General features: G+C 44.8%; 6 protein-coding genes across 6 annotated transcripts; 4 read left to right on the top strand and 2 right to left on the bottom strand.

Annotated features, from left to right (window-relative positions):
• Positions 1–2042: 2042 nt before the first annotated feature.
• On the top strand, positions 2043–4605 carry BDB00DRAFT_885273 (WD40-repeat-containing domain protein; the record flags this gene model as incomplete). Its single annotated transcript, XM_053128401.1, is given in 11 exon segments — positions 2043–2163; positions 2261–2342; positions 2434–2476; positions 2607–2655; positions 2776–2973; positions 3166–3337; positions 3409–3573; positions 3640–3751; positions 3822–3980; positions 3997–4429; positions 4505–4605. The coding sequence occupies 11 exon segments, from the start codon at positions 2043–2045 to the stop codon at positions 4603–4605; spliced, it is 1635 nt and encodes a 544-aa protein (XP_052973415.1).
• A 435-nt stretch (positions 4606–5040) lies between these two features.
• Positions 5041–8408, top strand: BDB00DRAFT_148557 (ADC synthase). Its single transcript, XM_053116244.1, has 8 exons — positions 5041–5269; positions 5351–5432; positions 5531–5789; positions 5864–6198; positions 6276–6521; positions 6609–7664; positions 7728–8185; positions 8257–8408. The coding sequence occupies exons 1-8, from the start codon at positions 5136–5138 to the stop codon at positions 8282–8284; spliced, it is 2598 nt and encodes an 865-aa protein (XP_052973414.1). The 5' UTR covers positions 5041–5135; the 3' UTR covers positions 8285–8408.
• Positions 8409–8531: 123 nt separating this feature from the next.
• BDB00DRAFT_878880 (YjeF N-terminal domain-containing protein) lies at positions 8532–9424 on the bottom strand (the record flags this gene model as incomplete). The annotated part of the gene is made up of 3 exons (XM_053127792.1): positions 8532–8951; positions 9058–9330; positions 9413–9424. The coding sequence occupies 3 exons, from the start codon at positions 9422–9424 to the stop codon at positions 8532–8534; spliced, it is 705 nt and encodes a 234-aa protein (XP_052973413.1).
• A 332-nt stretch (positions 9425–9756) lies between these two features.
• Positions 9757–10120, bottom strand: BDB00DRAFT_775011 (ATPase, F0 complex, subunit J; the record flags this gene model as incomplete). The annotated part of the gene is made up of 3 exons (XM_053120192.1): positions 9757–9782; positions 9877–9912; positions 10006–10120. The coding sequence occupies 3 exons, from the start codon at positions 10118–10120 to the stop codon at positions 9757–9759; spliced, it is 177 nt and encodes a 58-aa protein (XP_052973412.1).
• Positions 10121–10353: 233 nt separating this feature from the next.
• On the top strand, positions 10354–12478 carry BDB00DRAFT_855776 (uncharacterized protein). The gene is made up of 7 exons (XM_053125747.1): positions 10354–10588; positions 10695–10793; positions 10894–11040; positions 11130–11314; positions 11386–11550; positions 11619–11814; positions 11966–12478. The coding sequence occupies exons 1-7, from the start codon at positions 10483–10485 to the stop codon at positions 12121–12123; spliced, it is 1056 nt and encodes a 351-aa protein (XP_052973411.1). The 5' UTR covers positions 10354–10482; the 3' UTR covers positions 12124–12478.
• Positions 12479–12732: 254 nt separating this feature from the next.
• Positions 12733–13612, top strand: BDB00DRAFT_878877 (uncharacterized protein; the record flags this gene model as incomplete). The annotated part of the gene is made up of 3 exons (XM_053127791.1): positions 12733–13054; positions 13192–13290; positions 13404–13612. Coding segments are annotated over 3 exons (630 nt in total), but the record flags the coding sequence as incomplete, so codon positions are not given.
• Positions 13613–13629: the final 17 nt, after the last annotated feature.

Genomic DNA, 13629 nt, shown 5'->3' with positions numbered 1-13629 from the left:
ACGTGCGTACCTGTCCTTTACATTTTTACACCACCCAAGATAATCAAAGTGCTGCTGCTGCTGCACAACAACAGCTACAGGGAGGATTCAATGTCGCATCCGATTCAACGATCGTTAGAACGGTTTGATGCACTAGTATCAAGGGAAATTTCTGCTGGAGTAATTGGCTTATCATTAAGCATGTTTGAGTGGGGACATCGAATAGAGTATAGATTACGTCAAAACCGTCAGTGAAAACTGAGGACTTGATAGAGATGCAGCAATGAAAATATTAGCTTAAAGAAGTCAGCGTGACATTGAGAGTGACACACACACCGTCAAAAAGTCCGTAACGCGATAAACCAAGTAAAACCCCATGAATATGTAATATGTGTACTTTAGAGAGATAAGGATATTTAATCTTCTGGACATATTACCAGCAGCACCGCGCCAAGTTGCTATGCTACGTATGATATCTCGTGAATTCGTCATGGAAACGTAGAAGCAGTGCGGAACGTAAAAAAAGGACGCTAGGCCATTTTGGGTGATTCTATCAAAACAGGGTCTACAAGATCCATCTGAAATCTGCGACCCATCCTTTTACTTGTGACACTGCTGTGAATACAGCCAAAGGTGTTTTGGATGGAAGAGGTTTTGAGTTTGGGGTCATCAGCCATGGCTTTGTTTTTCGTGTAACTCGAACGCGAGATGCCCGTATTCGAGAAGGTCCGGACACTCGTCTTCTACACACTGTTATTTTTGGGGCTGTATGTAACCAAGCAGTGTATAGTTCTCGTCCTGGTCTGTCTTTGGTGTTGTCAATGCTGAGCGACACATAGTAATCCCTGTGTTGCAACTAGGCATGTATGCTGTGGGGGGGAGAGAGAGAGGGAAACACAGAGAGAGAGAGAGAGAGAGAGAGAGAGGGAGAGAGTGAGAGTGAGGAAGCATCATCCCTTCCTTAGCTCTCTCTCTCTCCGCTGTCGGGCGCGGGAGAGGGGGAAGGTGCACGATGCAGCAAAGCAGCAGGTGGTGGCTATGTAATACTTACTAGTAGCAAACTAGACCTGACTGGGTACATGAACCACGTTACACCAAGGCCGATGTTTATGTGGCACAACCACGCGTAAAACCATAATCGAGTGGGTAAATACGTTAAGTGAGGGTGGGTGGTGGGGGGAAGCTGAGTGAGTGAGTGGGTGGGTGCCTTTCCTCCCCCGAGTCCGGACGAGTGACGACTGGACGAGTGTGTCGGATTAAAGAATACCGGCCGTTGCGGATGCCTCTGGTGGCAAACTCCACTCTTGGGGGGTGGGATTCTTTTCAGTGAGTGCATCATAAACCCTGATTCAACCCCCCTCCCCCCAACCAATCAATTCTCTCCCACACCCCCCAAAAACAGATACTCCTCCCCCATTTTTTTTTAGAATTTTTTTTTTTTTTCTGTTCGCTCACTCAGCAGCAGCTGCTGCTGTGACGACACACACACACACACACACAAAAAAAAAAAAACTCACACTCTTTCTCAGTGCTATTAGCTCTTTTTCTTTTCTTCACTTCGGTTGGTTGCTGCAACTGAATAGGACGGGTCCACCCTATTTCTTTCTTCTTTTTTTTTTCCTTCTTCTTTTTTTCTATCACGCACTCATTTCCGGTTTTATCGTTCATCAACACTCCACCCATCTAAAACAACACCACCACAGTTAAAGCTCATCCGCGCATTCTCTCTAGTAGCTACATCGCTTACAACACCTACGCTGCCACCACAACCACTATTATCACCACCACTACAACACCACAACCACACAACTACCACAGGACACTTGAACAGAGTATAATACAGCTCTTCTTCTTCCCCCTCCCCTTTCCCCCCCCCCTTGTTCTTAAGCTTTGCCTGCCGACCGTTTGGTTTTAAACCTAAAGAGTAAGGTTCCTTTTCTCCAAAAAAAAAACCAAACAAACAATCTGTTCTTTTCTTCGATTCAATTCTTCTAATTTGGACCCACATTACACTGTCCCGCATTAAACGACAACAGGCAATGTCTGTTTACAACCATCGCCCTATGGTCCCGCCAACCCAGAACCGTCTCATTGAACTGCTCGATGCAGTCAGAGCGGAATTTGACCAGCTTACGCAGGACGCCATAATGTGCAAAAGCCAACGGGACGAATTCGAACACAAGAGTAAATATTGAGAGTGTTTGGGGAGGAGAGTGATGTTGCGTTCAAAGAACGGGAGGATTTGAAGAATTAAAATTGAATGAATTCTATTTTGTTATAGTGAACAGCCAAATACAAGAAATGAATATGTTTCAGCAGAGCCTTATGGAAATGGAAAGGATGCAACAAATCATCAAGAAACAGTACGGACTCAATGTTTAAAACTAGCAACACACAGCTGGAAGACGAAAAGAGAATTGTTGTTAAATTGGTATTTTGTAATTGCTATGATAGGTACGAAGAGGAGATTGCACGACTTCGCCAACAGTTGGAACAGGTAAAAAAAAAAAAAGAATGGGAGTGTGAGGGCTGTCTATGTTGAAAATACATCTCTGCCACCAGTGTCGATAGGGAAAATAGATGAGGATTTGAGCTAACACGATTGGATAACACACACACACACACAGGTACAACATTCTCAACACGGCGCTCCTCCTGTTGCTAGTGGCTATGGTGGTAAAGTGTTTTTCGCTCTTGTTACTGCTATAAAAGACGCGTCCGCGACGTGTTATACTCGCGTTTTGTATAGATTGAAAAAAAATAATAATAATTTACAAGGAAAACCCTTTCCAATAGGTCCTAGCGGCTACGCGCAACCTCCGCCTCCTGCAATGATGGAATCAAACCAGCCTGTACACCATCCAAGTTACCCTGGTGGTCCTCCACCTCCACCCGCTGGCGCACATGGTGGTCCTCCTCCGCCCATGTCTGCCGGCCCTCCTTATCTCAATGGCGGCGCTCCACATCCTACTAGTACTCCCCCGCCTCCTCAAAGTAAATATACTCGCTATTTTTGATAATTCTGCTAAAGATAAATCAGACGCGTATTTGTGTGTGCGTGTGTGTTATTGCATTTCATGTTCAATGGGTGTGTGTGTGTGTGTGTGTGTGTGCGCGCGTGTGTGTGACTATAGCCCGCTTTATAATTCATCGATTGCTTACGTGTTTTTCTGTTTATTCATCTAGATCAAATGGTCTCTTCTGGACGCGGTCCGGGAGCTAATCCTTCCAAGCCGCCCGGAGCTGGACCTCTAGGCGGTGCCAGTGGCAATCCCAGCATGGTGGGCGGCTATGCCGATATGGACCCAGAAGCAGTACCGCCTAATATGAAAGTGGAAGGACAAGACTGGTTTGCTTTGTAAGTAGTAGTCTTTTTCTATGGATGCTTTTCAAGTTTCAAGATAGGGACTGATTTTCAACGGTTATCAGATTCAACCCAAAGGTCCAGCGACGCTTAAAAGTTGATTTGGTGCATACATTCGATCACGGCAGCGTAGTGTGCTGCGTCAAGTTCAGCAATGATGGGCGCTATCTTGCTGCTGGTTGTAATCAAGCCACTTATATCTATGACACCTACTCTGCCACACGTATTGCGTAAGTTCACAACATGAATGGGTGTCTCCAATTAGTCTCACACTGCATCAATCATGTTTCTACTAGGGTGTTGCAAGATGAAAATGCCGGCAGAGAAGGTGATTTGTACATTCGCTCAGTCAGTTTCAACCCCGATGGCACGCACTTGGCAACGGGTGCAGAAGATAAACAGATTCGCGTAAGTCTACTGCATGGGAAATTTGGAAGAAGTATAAAAGAAGCTAAAAACCTATGATCTTTTCGTGTAGATTTGGGATATCCAAAAGAAGCGTATTCGTCGCGTTCTTCAAGGCCACGACCAAGACATTTATTCATTGGAGTTCAGTCGCGACGGCAGCTTCCTTGTATCGGGCTCAGGCGATCGCACAGCACGGATATGGGATTGGAACGAGAGTCGCTGCATCCACGTGCTACCCATCCAAGAACTCGACCAAAAGGATCATAGGCGTGACGAGTGTGGCAATTTCGCCGGACGGTCGATTGGTGGCCGCAGGTAGTTTGGACAAGGTGGTACGCGTGTGGGATGCGACGACAGGTCAGGTGCTTGAGCGATTGGAAGGCCACAAGGACAGCGTGTATTCGGTTGCATTTATGCCCGATGGCAAGACGCTCGTGAGCGGCAGTTTGGACAAGACGCTCCGCATGTGGCAACTGGCTACCAACAACATGTATAGCAGTGAACGTGGAAAGAATCCTTGCAAGCAAGTCTTCACTGGCCACAAGGATTTTGTCCTGTCGGTCGCAACCACGCCCGATGGCAACTGGATCGTGTCTGGATCAAAGGATCGTGGTGTTCAGTTTTGGGATCCGTATACCGGACAGACCCAGTTCATGCTGCAAGGACACAAAAACTCAGGTAAGAAGAGTTGCGACTCGATACGTTCGCTGAGGATGTACTTACTGCATACTAAAGTCGGATGCTTTCTCCCAGTCATCTCCGTAGCAACGAGCCCTGGTAGACGACCACTGTTTGCCACTGGCTCGGGTGACAATCGCGCAAGAATCTGGTCCTATGAGCCTATCGGTCCATAAAGACACGGTCGCTTATTTCTTCCCCATTCCCCCCCCCCCACCTTTTTCTCTCCCACCGGCCTACACACACACACACACAAACAACCTTTATTTTTTTACTTGTTTTTTTTTTCTCCCTCTCCCATCTCTCTTGGAAAGTAGTATAAAAATTTCTATTCCTGTTAAGCGAACATCAAAAAAAATTGAGATTCCTTTAAATACTTGTGGAAGGTCCTTTTAGTTTTTTTATGTGTATGTTAGCATGTACACATCCAAATCCAAAGAAACAATAATAGCTTATGTACACTAGCAATGAATGTATCCAGTTATAAGTGCAGTGACTATACAATGAGGAGACGATGACTCAACATGACACCTCAAGTAAAGACTTACAGTGCTTGCACCTTTTCTGTTTCTGACTCGGTGGCGGATCTGGTATAACATTTACGTGTGTGGAGTATTCCGTGGAAAAACATTTAGCGACCCTCTCTCTCTCTCTCTCTCTTCTATCTGATATATCGGTTTTTGACTTTTTTTTTTCTAAACAGACAATGCCTACGCATCTTGATCTGTTCAGTTTAAAGACCCTTATTATCGACAATTACGACTCGTACACTTTTAATTTACTGCAATTATGTGATAATCAGGCCAATGTCGTTGTCATTCGTAACGATCAGGTTACATGGTAACTTTTTCTTTTTCCTTCCAACCCTCCTCAGGCACCCTACGCTTTCTATCTTTCAACACTAAACAAGCGATCATCTAGGACCCAGTTTAAGCAAGATATCCTTCCACATTTCCACAACATCATCATATCTCCAGGTCCCGGACGACCTGAACGTACCTCTGTAGGTGTTCTTTTTGTTTATACCACGATCTTTTTTTTTTTTTTTTCTATTTTCTTGTTTCTTTGTCGCACCAGAAACCTTACATGAAAGATACAAAGGATTTCGGAATATGCACTCCGCTTCTTGAAGCGCAATTGGATCCTGCACAATCTCAGTATCACCGACCCATTTTCGGAATCTGTTTGGGTCATCAAGGCATTGCCCATATTCTAGGGGCAAAAGTCACCTATGCATCTCGCATCATGCATGGTCGTATGTCGCAAATTCACGTCACTGAAACTCAAAATTCTGTATTTGCCAATTGCTCTTTGCCGTTCTGGGCTGTGCGGTATCACTCTTTGGTCGTTGATCCAGCATGTAAAGAAACTTGGATAAAACACTCCCTTTTTTTCTCGATCCGCTCTAAATATGCCTTTTAATTACTTCTTTAGCACTTCCCGAATCGCTCAAGATAACAGCCTACTGTTACGAAAACGACGATGATGTAGAAGCGTTGCGTAATTCGAAATACCTGGCCGATGGTTGTTCGGATAATGCTCAGGACGATGATCGGCATCATTTTTTGCAACGACCGCTCTCGCTGAATCCTGATGGTACTACGACAAATAATGGCCATGGCTCAAGCGTTCGTATGACCGTAATGGGTTTTCAGCATACAACGTTGCCATTGTGGGGTGTACAGTTCCATCCTGAATCAGTATCGACCGAACATGGCGTACGGATGATGCGTAATTTTGCCATAGAATCCATGAAATGGTATCAGCAGGTGAGGAGGCATCTCTTTGCACAAAGACAGCCTTTTGATCTTTTTACTAAAAAAGAATGTCAATTCTGTTTTTCTAGAGAACCGATGTACACATTTCGTTCAGCGTTCCATTGGACCCTGCAGTACGTGCCATGTCATGCACAACTACACCAACCACTACTACTGCTGCTGCTGCTGCTGGTGATCATGAGCATGAACAAATATCAAGTAGCCTAGCAACCCATCGACTACTGACAAGAAAAATGTCTGTGTGGGTGGACGCAGAACATGTGCTGGGGCAAATGAATAACACGAATACTGTGGGTTGGCTTGACAGTAGTCGGGTACGTTTCATCTCTTCTTTTTTATTTGATAGAACAAATATACATCTCTTGGTCATAATTTACCTTACATGATGTTAATCTGTATAGAAAGGATCCAGTTATTCCAACATGTCAGTATTGTCTATCGATCCAGCATTCACCATGGTCTACTCGACTCTTCATCGACGCATCACGTTCCAAAATCGAAGCGGCAATGCTGAATGGGCTGTTGAACTCACTGCAAACCAAGACTACTTTACGTACATTTCCGATCTCTTGTCTCAATTTCAGCTGGAAGAGGAGAACAAATCATCAGAAGCAGCAGCAACGTTCTGTGGTGGTATCATTGGCTACTTTGGCTATGAAATGAAACGCGAAAGCTTGGCAGGATATGTTACGCCCATCGAACAACAGTGCCAGCAACATCCCGATGCTAATCACTGTCGATGCATGCGTGAGCCTGACGCAGGCTTCCAATTCGTTGACCGCTTTTGGAAATTCGATCATGCAACACAAACAATTGAGGCGTGCTGCTTGGTCAAACTCACTACTGCTGGTGGAATCGGTGGCCATCCATACAACGACGTTGGATTTGCAACTGAGGAGCAAGCTCAGTCTTGGCTAGACGAGGCAACACAAGCTGTTACCAAGGCAGCAACAGTATCCATGACACAAGACGATTCCATGGAAACAAACACAGTGTCACAGCAAATTGATCAAGAGTCGCTTTTTACGCCAGACATGCAACACAAACACTATGTTCACGCTATTGATCGATGTATCCATGAAATCGGCCAAGGTGAATCGTACGAGCTATGCTTGACCACACGATTCCGCTGCAACCAAAACCAGCTGAGCAAGCGATCCAACGATTTGACGCGATTGTATACCCACTATCTACGCAAGAACAACCCAGCGCCGTATTCTGCCTTGTTGCGTTTCCCTGTCTGCGGCATGACGCTGTTGAGCTCGAGTCCTGAACGGTTCTTGAGCGTATCCACGGCGGGTGTTGCAGAAATGAAGCCGATCAAGGGCACAGTGGGCCGTGCCTTGGCATGTGCGTGCAAAGATGAGACCTGTGATGGATTTTGCTATATCGACGAAGACGAGCAACGGAAGCAAACTTTATGGCAAGATGTCAAGGAACGAGCCGAAAATCTTATGGTATAGGAATGAATGGTTTCTATGAATTTTCAAAGCTTCTGTTGGCTGATTTTTTTTATAAAGATTGTCGATTTGATTCGAAACGATCTTGCTCAAGTATGTGATCCCAGCACTGTTCGTGTCCCCAAACTCATGCACGTCGAGACATATGAAAAAGTACACCATCTTGTATCCACGGTACGTGGCACGCTATTACCGAACGTCAATAGCGTGCAGACGGTTCGGAAATGCTTCCCACCAGGTTCAATGACAGGTGCACCCAAACTTCGCTCTGTGCAGTTACTAGATCAATTGGAACAACATCGACCGCGTGGCGCTTATTCTGGCTGTCTTGGTTACTTTTCACTGAACGGCAGCGCTGATTTCAACGTTGTGATTCGAACAGCTGTGGTGACTGACGATCCATCTCAGGAAGGAGGAGTGGAAGTTTCTGTCGGTGGTGGTGGAGCCATTACGTTCTTGTCAGATGCTGAACAAGAATGGAAAGAGACGCTATTGAAAACAAGAAGCGTTGCACCGAGGTAAAGGTCGAAATGCTAGCAATAGAAGTTTATATACACTGAAACTGACTTGCATAACATAAATAACATAGCATCAAGGAATACCTTGCGCACTGCTAAACCGAGATTCCCGTCGTACGTACACCATAGATGTTCTTCTTTTGAATATAAACACCCTTTTCTTGCATATTTTCTTTTCTTGCCCTTCAAACATTCACACACACACACGCATTATATATACAAAGCATTCAACCGTTGTTTCTTATTTTAATTGTAAATTTCTCTTTTCTTTCAATGTACCATTTCAACTGTACAAAAGCTGCCCCCTCGCCCTTTTTATCGAAAATACATATAGACAATTTTATTCTCAAAGCGATGATTCACTTGTAGATAGCTCGACAACCTGATCACTGTCTGGGAACGGAGGCACTTGAAAGTCAAACTTTTTGGCAATGCTAGGCGGCACAAACCGACCGCCCAAAAAGTGACGCTTGCCCTTGAAATGTTTGGCACACATTTTAGGTGCGGTCAGAGATACCAAGACTTCCGGTTGGAACTTGACTTGGTCGGTACACCCTTGCTCAACATCCCAGCCACTTGGGATATCAACCGAGACGATTGGCTTGTTGGTCTGTTCAAACGTCTTGATCACATCCTTGAACGGATCGCGTACTTCGCCGTGGAAACTGAATCCAAACACTGAGTCGACAAGGACATCGGCATGACCGTCACCGGGAAAGTCTTGATGGATAGGTAGTTCCAGATTTCGACATTGTGTCAACAAGCGCTTTATATATACATATTCTTTTAGTATTAGTATATATATATACACACACACACACATTTTTTTTCCAGGGTATACATAATCATTGAATTCAGCAAGTATATACTACCTGGTACAAGTCCTTGTTGGGTTGCTTTGGATAATACAGCGCAGGCTTATAGCCGAAATGATACAAGTGTCGAGCGGCTACTAGTCCATCCCCGCCGTTGTTGCCCGGGCCAACGCATACCAAGATGTTTGGGAACTGCGTTTTATCAAACGACTTTTGCACTGCTTGCGCTACGCTGAGACCCGCTAGCTCCATGAGCTGGTCGACAGAGAATCCCCCTGCGGCTGACATGAGCTCTTCGTCAATAGCTTGAGCTACCTTTTGCGACAATAACTAAAAAAAGCAAAACACGCGTTTCCGTTCGGTTAGGCATTATGTATATATTTCCTCCCTCTTTTGCGCCAATCTTGCATACCTTCAGCGACATGTTTAAACTGTTGGTTCAATGAGCACACAAAAAAAAAGGGAAGAAAAAGGAAAGGGAACAACTCAGACTCTCTCAAACACACTCTCAACAGCACCATACTACAACAATAAAAAAAATACAGTGCTGTCTGTAGTACCAAAATCCTAACCCTTGATATCCAATAAATAACATCACTATGACCTTTCTTTTCTGTTACCATACAAAAACAGCAAAAGCTTTTTTGAGGAGTGCGTTTATTCTTTTTCTACAAGTTGTTGTATATAGACAAATGCGAGATTTCGAGTTCGTCGTCAGAGTTGTTTTGCGTTAGACGTTACGGGGGGAGTTTTCTCTTAGTGAGCCTTCTTGCCAGCAGCCACTATTCAAATAAGCAATAAAAAAATCAATATTCCTGTGTTTGCGACGCGACTCATTTTAAAACAGGGCGAGAAAAAAAAAGATAGGATACATACAAGCAGGGTTTCTGGGGTCGTTCTTGTACTCGTCAGCTATAATTTCACAGAAAAAAAAAAGGAACTTTGAGTCAATGCCATTTCCTTTGTGGGATTATGATGCGGATGAACAATTAAATAAAGCATTACTCTCAATCAAGGCACTCTGGATCTTGGCAACCAAGTAAAAGACAGTGACACCACCGACAATGAAGGGAGCGGCGGGACGGAGGACAGGAGCGTTGAACTTGCGCATACCAAACATGTTGTGTTCTTTCTTTTGACTCGAAAAGTAAGGTGAAATAAGGAAAACTTCGTTGTGCCGCTACCGCTAAAATTTACCAGGGGGTGTGGTTCGCCGTTCGGAGCCCCCGTCGCTCTTTTTTTTTGTGCCCGGACAACTCAACCCCAATGCAGTCCGGACTGGAGATGATACGTCACTGGGGAAGACGGATAAGCCACCTCTCTTGTTCTATGATACTCACACACTCCCTTCATAATTCACTTGCTCGAGGGAGCCTGAAAAAAAAACGCGAAACACACACGCTCCTCGAAGAAACTCAACGCGCGTGTTCTTCTCTCTCAACCCCACACACACCTTCCCCACCTCTCTACTTTTTGTATACCATGTCGACTTCACTCCTTCAATACACACTCGATCCTCTCTATTCTATACCCCTCAAACTCTTCATTCATACCATCCTATCACTTAGCCCATTTCCGAATCGACGAGGTAAAGAAACTAGTTTTGCGAAAAAGACGCCACTACGAATGGTTTGGACTACTATATACCAACACAAAAAACAAAACCCTCCAATGCCGATTTATTTGAAAAAAAGGGCACTACCTGTTGAATGAATCGCGGCTCATTCGAGAAGCTGAAATATGTGGAACCATAGTCGCCGTAGAACAAACCTATAATATGATAATATACACAAGTAATAGTCTCTTTTGTGTGTATTTTTGAGGGGAGGAAAAGAAAGCTATTATTCTTGGTTTCATAAGAGCTCTCTTATTTAAGAAGCATGCGCTATTTAGTTGATGATGCAACAGGAACGCTGCGTTGCATCAAGTGGAAACATCCGGACAGAAAGAATAAGCCCCGTGGTTTGGGCACTTGCATTCTAGTCCGTGGATTTATTGGCGACTTTATGGGTTTTCGACAAATCACTATCAAACATCTTGGTATGTTTCCCCTTTGCGTCTATTCTCTTTCTCTCTCTCTCTCTCTGTCTCGCTATAGCCATGTAACCTTTCATTTTAATGTGCTCAAGATGTCATAAAAAACCCAAATCGAGAAATATTACATGATCTGCAGACAGTCTATCTGTATGAGACGCTGTACAGCAAGCCTTGCGCGTTATCCGAAGATGTTCTCGAACACAGACAGGCAATTGAAGAGGAACTACGAGCGATGCACGATGAATATTTCTGGCGGGGTGTAATTACTGCCAGTCAGGTAAACAACAAAGACTCTGTCAAGTATCGAAAGAGGAAGGAAACTAATCGATGACGAATGAGCGGATTCAGATAGAGCAAAAGCAAGAGGAGACTGTGGAGATCAACGAAGAGTTTTTCCAAAAGCAGTTTCTGGCACATGTGCAACAGGAATTCCCAGATGATCGATTTTCATACACCCAAGTCATGTCAAGAAAGGACCTTGTAGAGCTAGCAAGCCATGTCTGCGTCAACGATGTATGTACATAGATGGACTCGTTGGGTTTGAAACGAATTTACTGATGAAAACGATCGTCCTTTTGCAGTATAAGCATGACGAACCTACGAATAATGGTATCAATGAAATATTTGCTCGAGCTACAGAAATATTCTCGAAAAAAGGGCTCATTGTAGAGGTCGCGAATGGGGCCGGACTGTTCAGGCTGGTCAAGGACGCTGATGTGCAGCAAGTGATATACCGCATCATCCGTGCAAAGCAAGAGACCTTGACAATTTCATTCGGTAAGTGAAACTGGATCTTCCGCAGTGTGTGTGGGTGCTGCTGCGCGACCTTTCTCTCTCTCTATATATTCTCACGCTCACTGTGAACACCCCACTTGTGCGAATTTGTGTTCGATGGCTGGGGCTATACCCCGTCTTTCATGCACCGTAGGCGGAATCATGCAAGAATACATCATTGCCAGAGTCAGGAAAGAAGAAAAGATGTACGCGGATCTTGCACGAGAAAGGATCATCCAGTGTCTGGAAGACATGGTTCTCAAGAGCGTGTTGTACTTGACTAGGAGCAGAGAATACAAAGTGCTTGTATAACAAAACTTGTCCAATGAGCCGTTACCAAAGTGTGCATACAGCATGGAGGGGGCGGGACCCTAAATTGCGGGCAATTGTAAGCGCAATCAATAATGCCTCTCTTTTCTGCGTGAAACAAGTCTTTTCCCTCGCTCGCTCCCTCTCTCTCTCTTTCTTTCTCACATATTCCCTTTTGCCTGCTGGCGACAGAAAGGAGTGCAGCTATCTTTACAAACCTTAAGTTCTCTTTCTCTCTCTCTCTCTTGCCCTTGCTTACCTGTGTAGTGAGTTTGAATTGTGTGTGTGTGTGTGTGTGTGCGTCCTTACTTTTACTGTAACTGTTGTAACTCTCTCACTCTTCTCTTCTCTTTTCTCTTTAAACTTCTTACTTCTCTGTGAAGCACGCTCCACCCTGAATTCTTATTGTACATTGTCACCTTTTCTTTCCTCCCCTCACAAAGCTCGCTTATACATACTACTTTTCTCTTTTCTATATTTGATTCCCTCTCTTTACTACCATTTGGCGTAAATTCCGCCTTCCTCTTACATTCACCCAACGGACAAAAAAACAGCCCACACACGCTTGAAAACTTAAATCTTTTACGCCTTTTTTTCTTTCTTTTTGCCATCATGGTCAGTCCTACGGTTCAATCGTCTCTACCCGAAAGCCAACAACAAGGGCAAGACCAAAGAGCAACAACAACAACAGTGCAGTCCTCTTCTTCTGGGTCTCCCCCTCCTCTACCGCAGCAGCAAAGTAACGGTAGCAGGCGCCACAACCAAGCCAAGGAGACTGACGATGACTACAGCAGCAGCAGCAGCGGCAGCAGCAGCAGCGGCGGCGGCGTAAGCAAAACTGTACCAGCACCTGCACCTCAAGTGAATGTGTGGCAAGCTCGAAAGGCTGCCACCGGCAACGATACGGATAAAATATCCGAGCTCGAATACAAAGGTAAAGAACCATTTCTGATTATTTATAAATTCACATAGCCTGTGTTCTTAGAATGGGGGCGAAGGGGTGAGGTGGATTATTGTGATAGATGAATTAACCTGTTTAAACACACACACACTCTCTCTCTATATACTTAGACAAGCAAGATTCAAGTGCATGGCCTGCTCCCAATGAGTCGCCAGCGACAAACACGGCCGACGACACGGAGCGAAAGGATAAAATCTCTTTACGCAAAGGTTCGTTTGTTTGATTGTTATTGAAATAGACAAGGAGGTTGTCTTGCCTTTTGTTGTACCCACATCCACGAGATACTGACATGCTATTACTGTTATTTTAAAAAAAACAAAAGCAGGCAAAGGAAAAGGCCAGTGGAAGCGGTATACACCGACTATTACGCACGCAACACCTGCACCCGGCACGCGAAGTCGTCAACAGCAGCAGCAGCAGCAGCAGCAACAGCAACAGCAACAGCGTCCTCGTCAACAACAAGGTAGCACGAGTAAAAAGGACAAGAAACAAAGCCGCGGACGACGAGCAAGCCATAGCAGTAATAACTCGGTGCCGCAGCAACAAAA

This window comes from Zychaea mexicana (genome assembly GCF_025766255.1).
Source record: "Zychaea mexicana strain RSA 1403 chromosome Unknown BDB00scaffold_151, whole genome shotgun sequence".
Lineage (NCBI taxonomy): Eukaryota > Fungi > Mucoromycota > Mucoromycetes > Mucorales > Lichtheimiaceae > Zychaea > Zychaea mexicana.
Note: the sequence above shows the minus strand (reverse complement) of the source record. Positions and strands in the feature narration are given on the sequence as shown.

What these genes read in the sequence shown, in the direction of transcription:
- BDB00DRAFT_148557 (XM_053116244.1), top strand. Translation starts at nt 5,136, where the DNA reads ATGCCTACGCATCTTGATCTGTTCAGTTTAAAGACCCTTATTATCGAC. An exon ending in GACGACCTGAACGTACCTCT is followed by an intron (nt 5,433 to 5,530) that starts GTAGGTGTTCTT and finishes AAAGATACAAAG; the next exon opens with GATTTCGGAATATGCACTCC. An exon ending in AACGAGCCGAAAATCTTATG is followed by an intron (nt 7,665 to 7,727) that starts GTATAGGAATGA and finishes TTTTTTATAAAG; the next exon opens with ATTGTCGATTTGATTCGAAA.
- BDB00DRAFT_855776 (XM_053125747.1), top strand. Translation starts at nt 10,483, where the DNA reads ATGTCGACTTCACTCCTTCAATACACACTCGATCCTCTCTATTCTATA. An exon ending in CCCATTTCCGAATCGACGAG is followed by an intron (nt 10,589 to 10,694) that starts GTAAAGAAACTA and finishes TTTGAAAAAAAG; the next exon opens with GGCACTACCTGTTGAATGAA. An exon ending in TAATATGATAATATACACAA is followed by an intron (nt 10,794 to 10,893) that starts GTAATAGTCTCT and finishes TGCGCTATTTAG; the next exon opens with TTGATGATGCAACAGGAACG.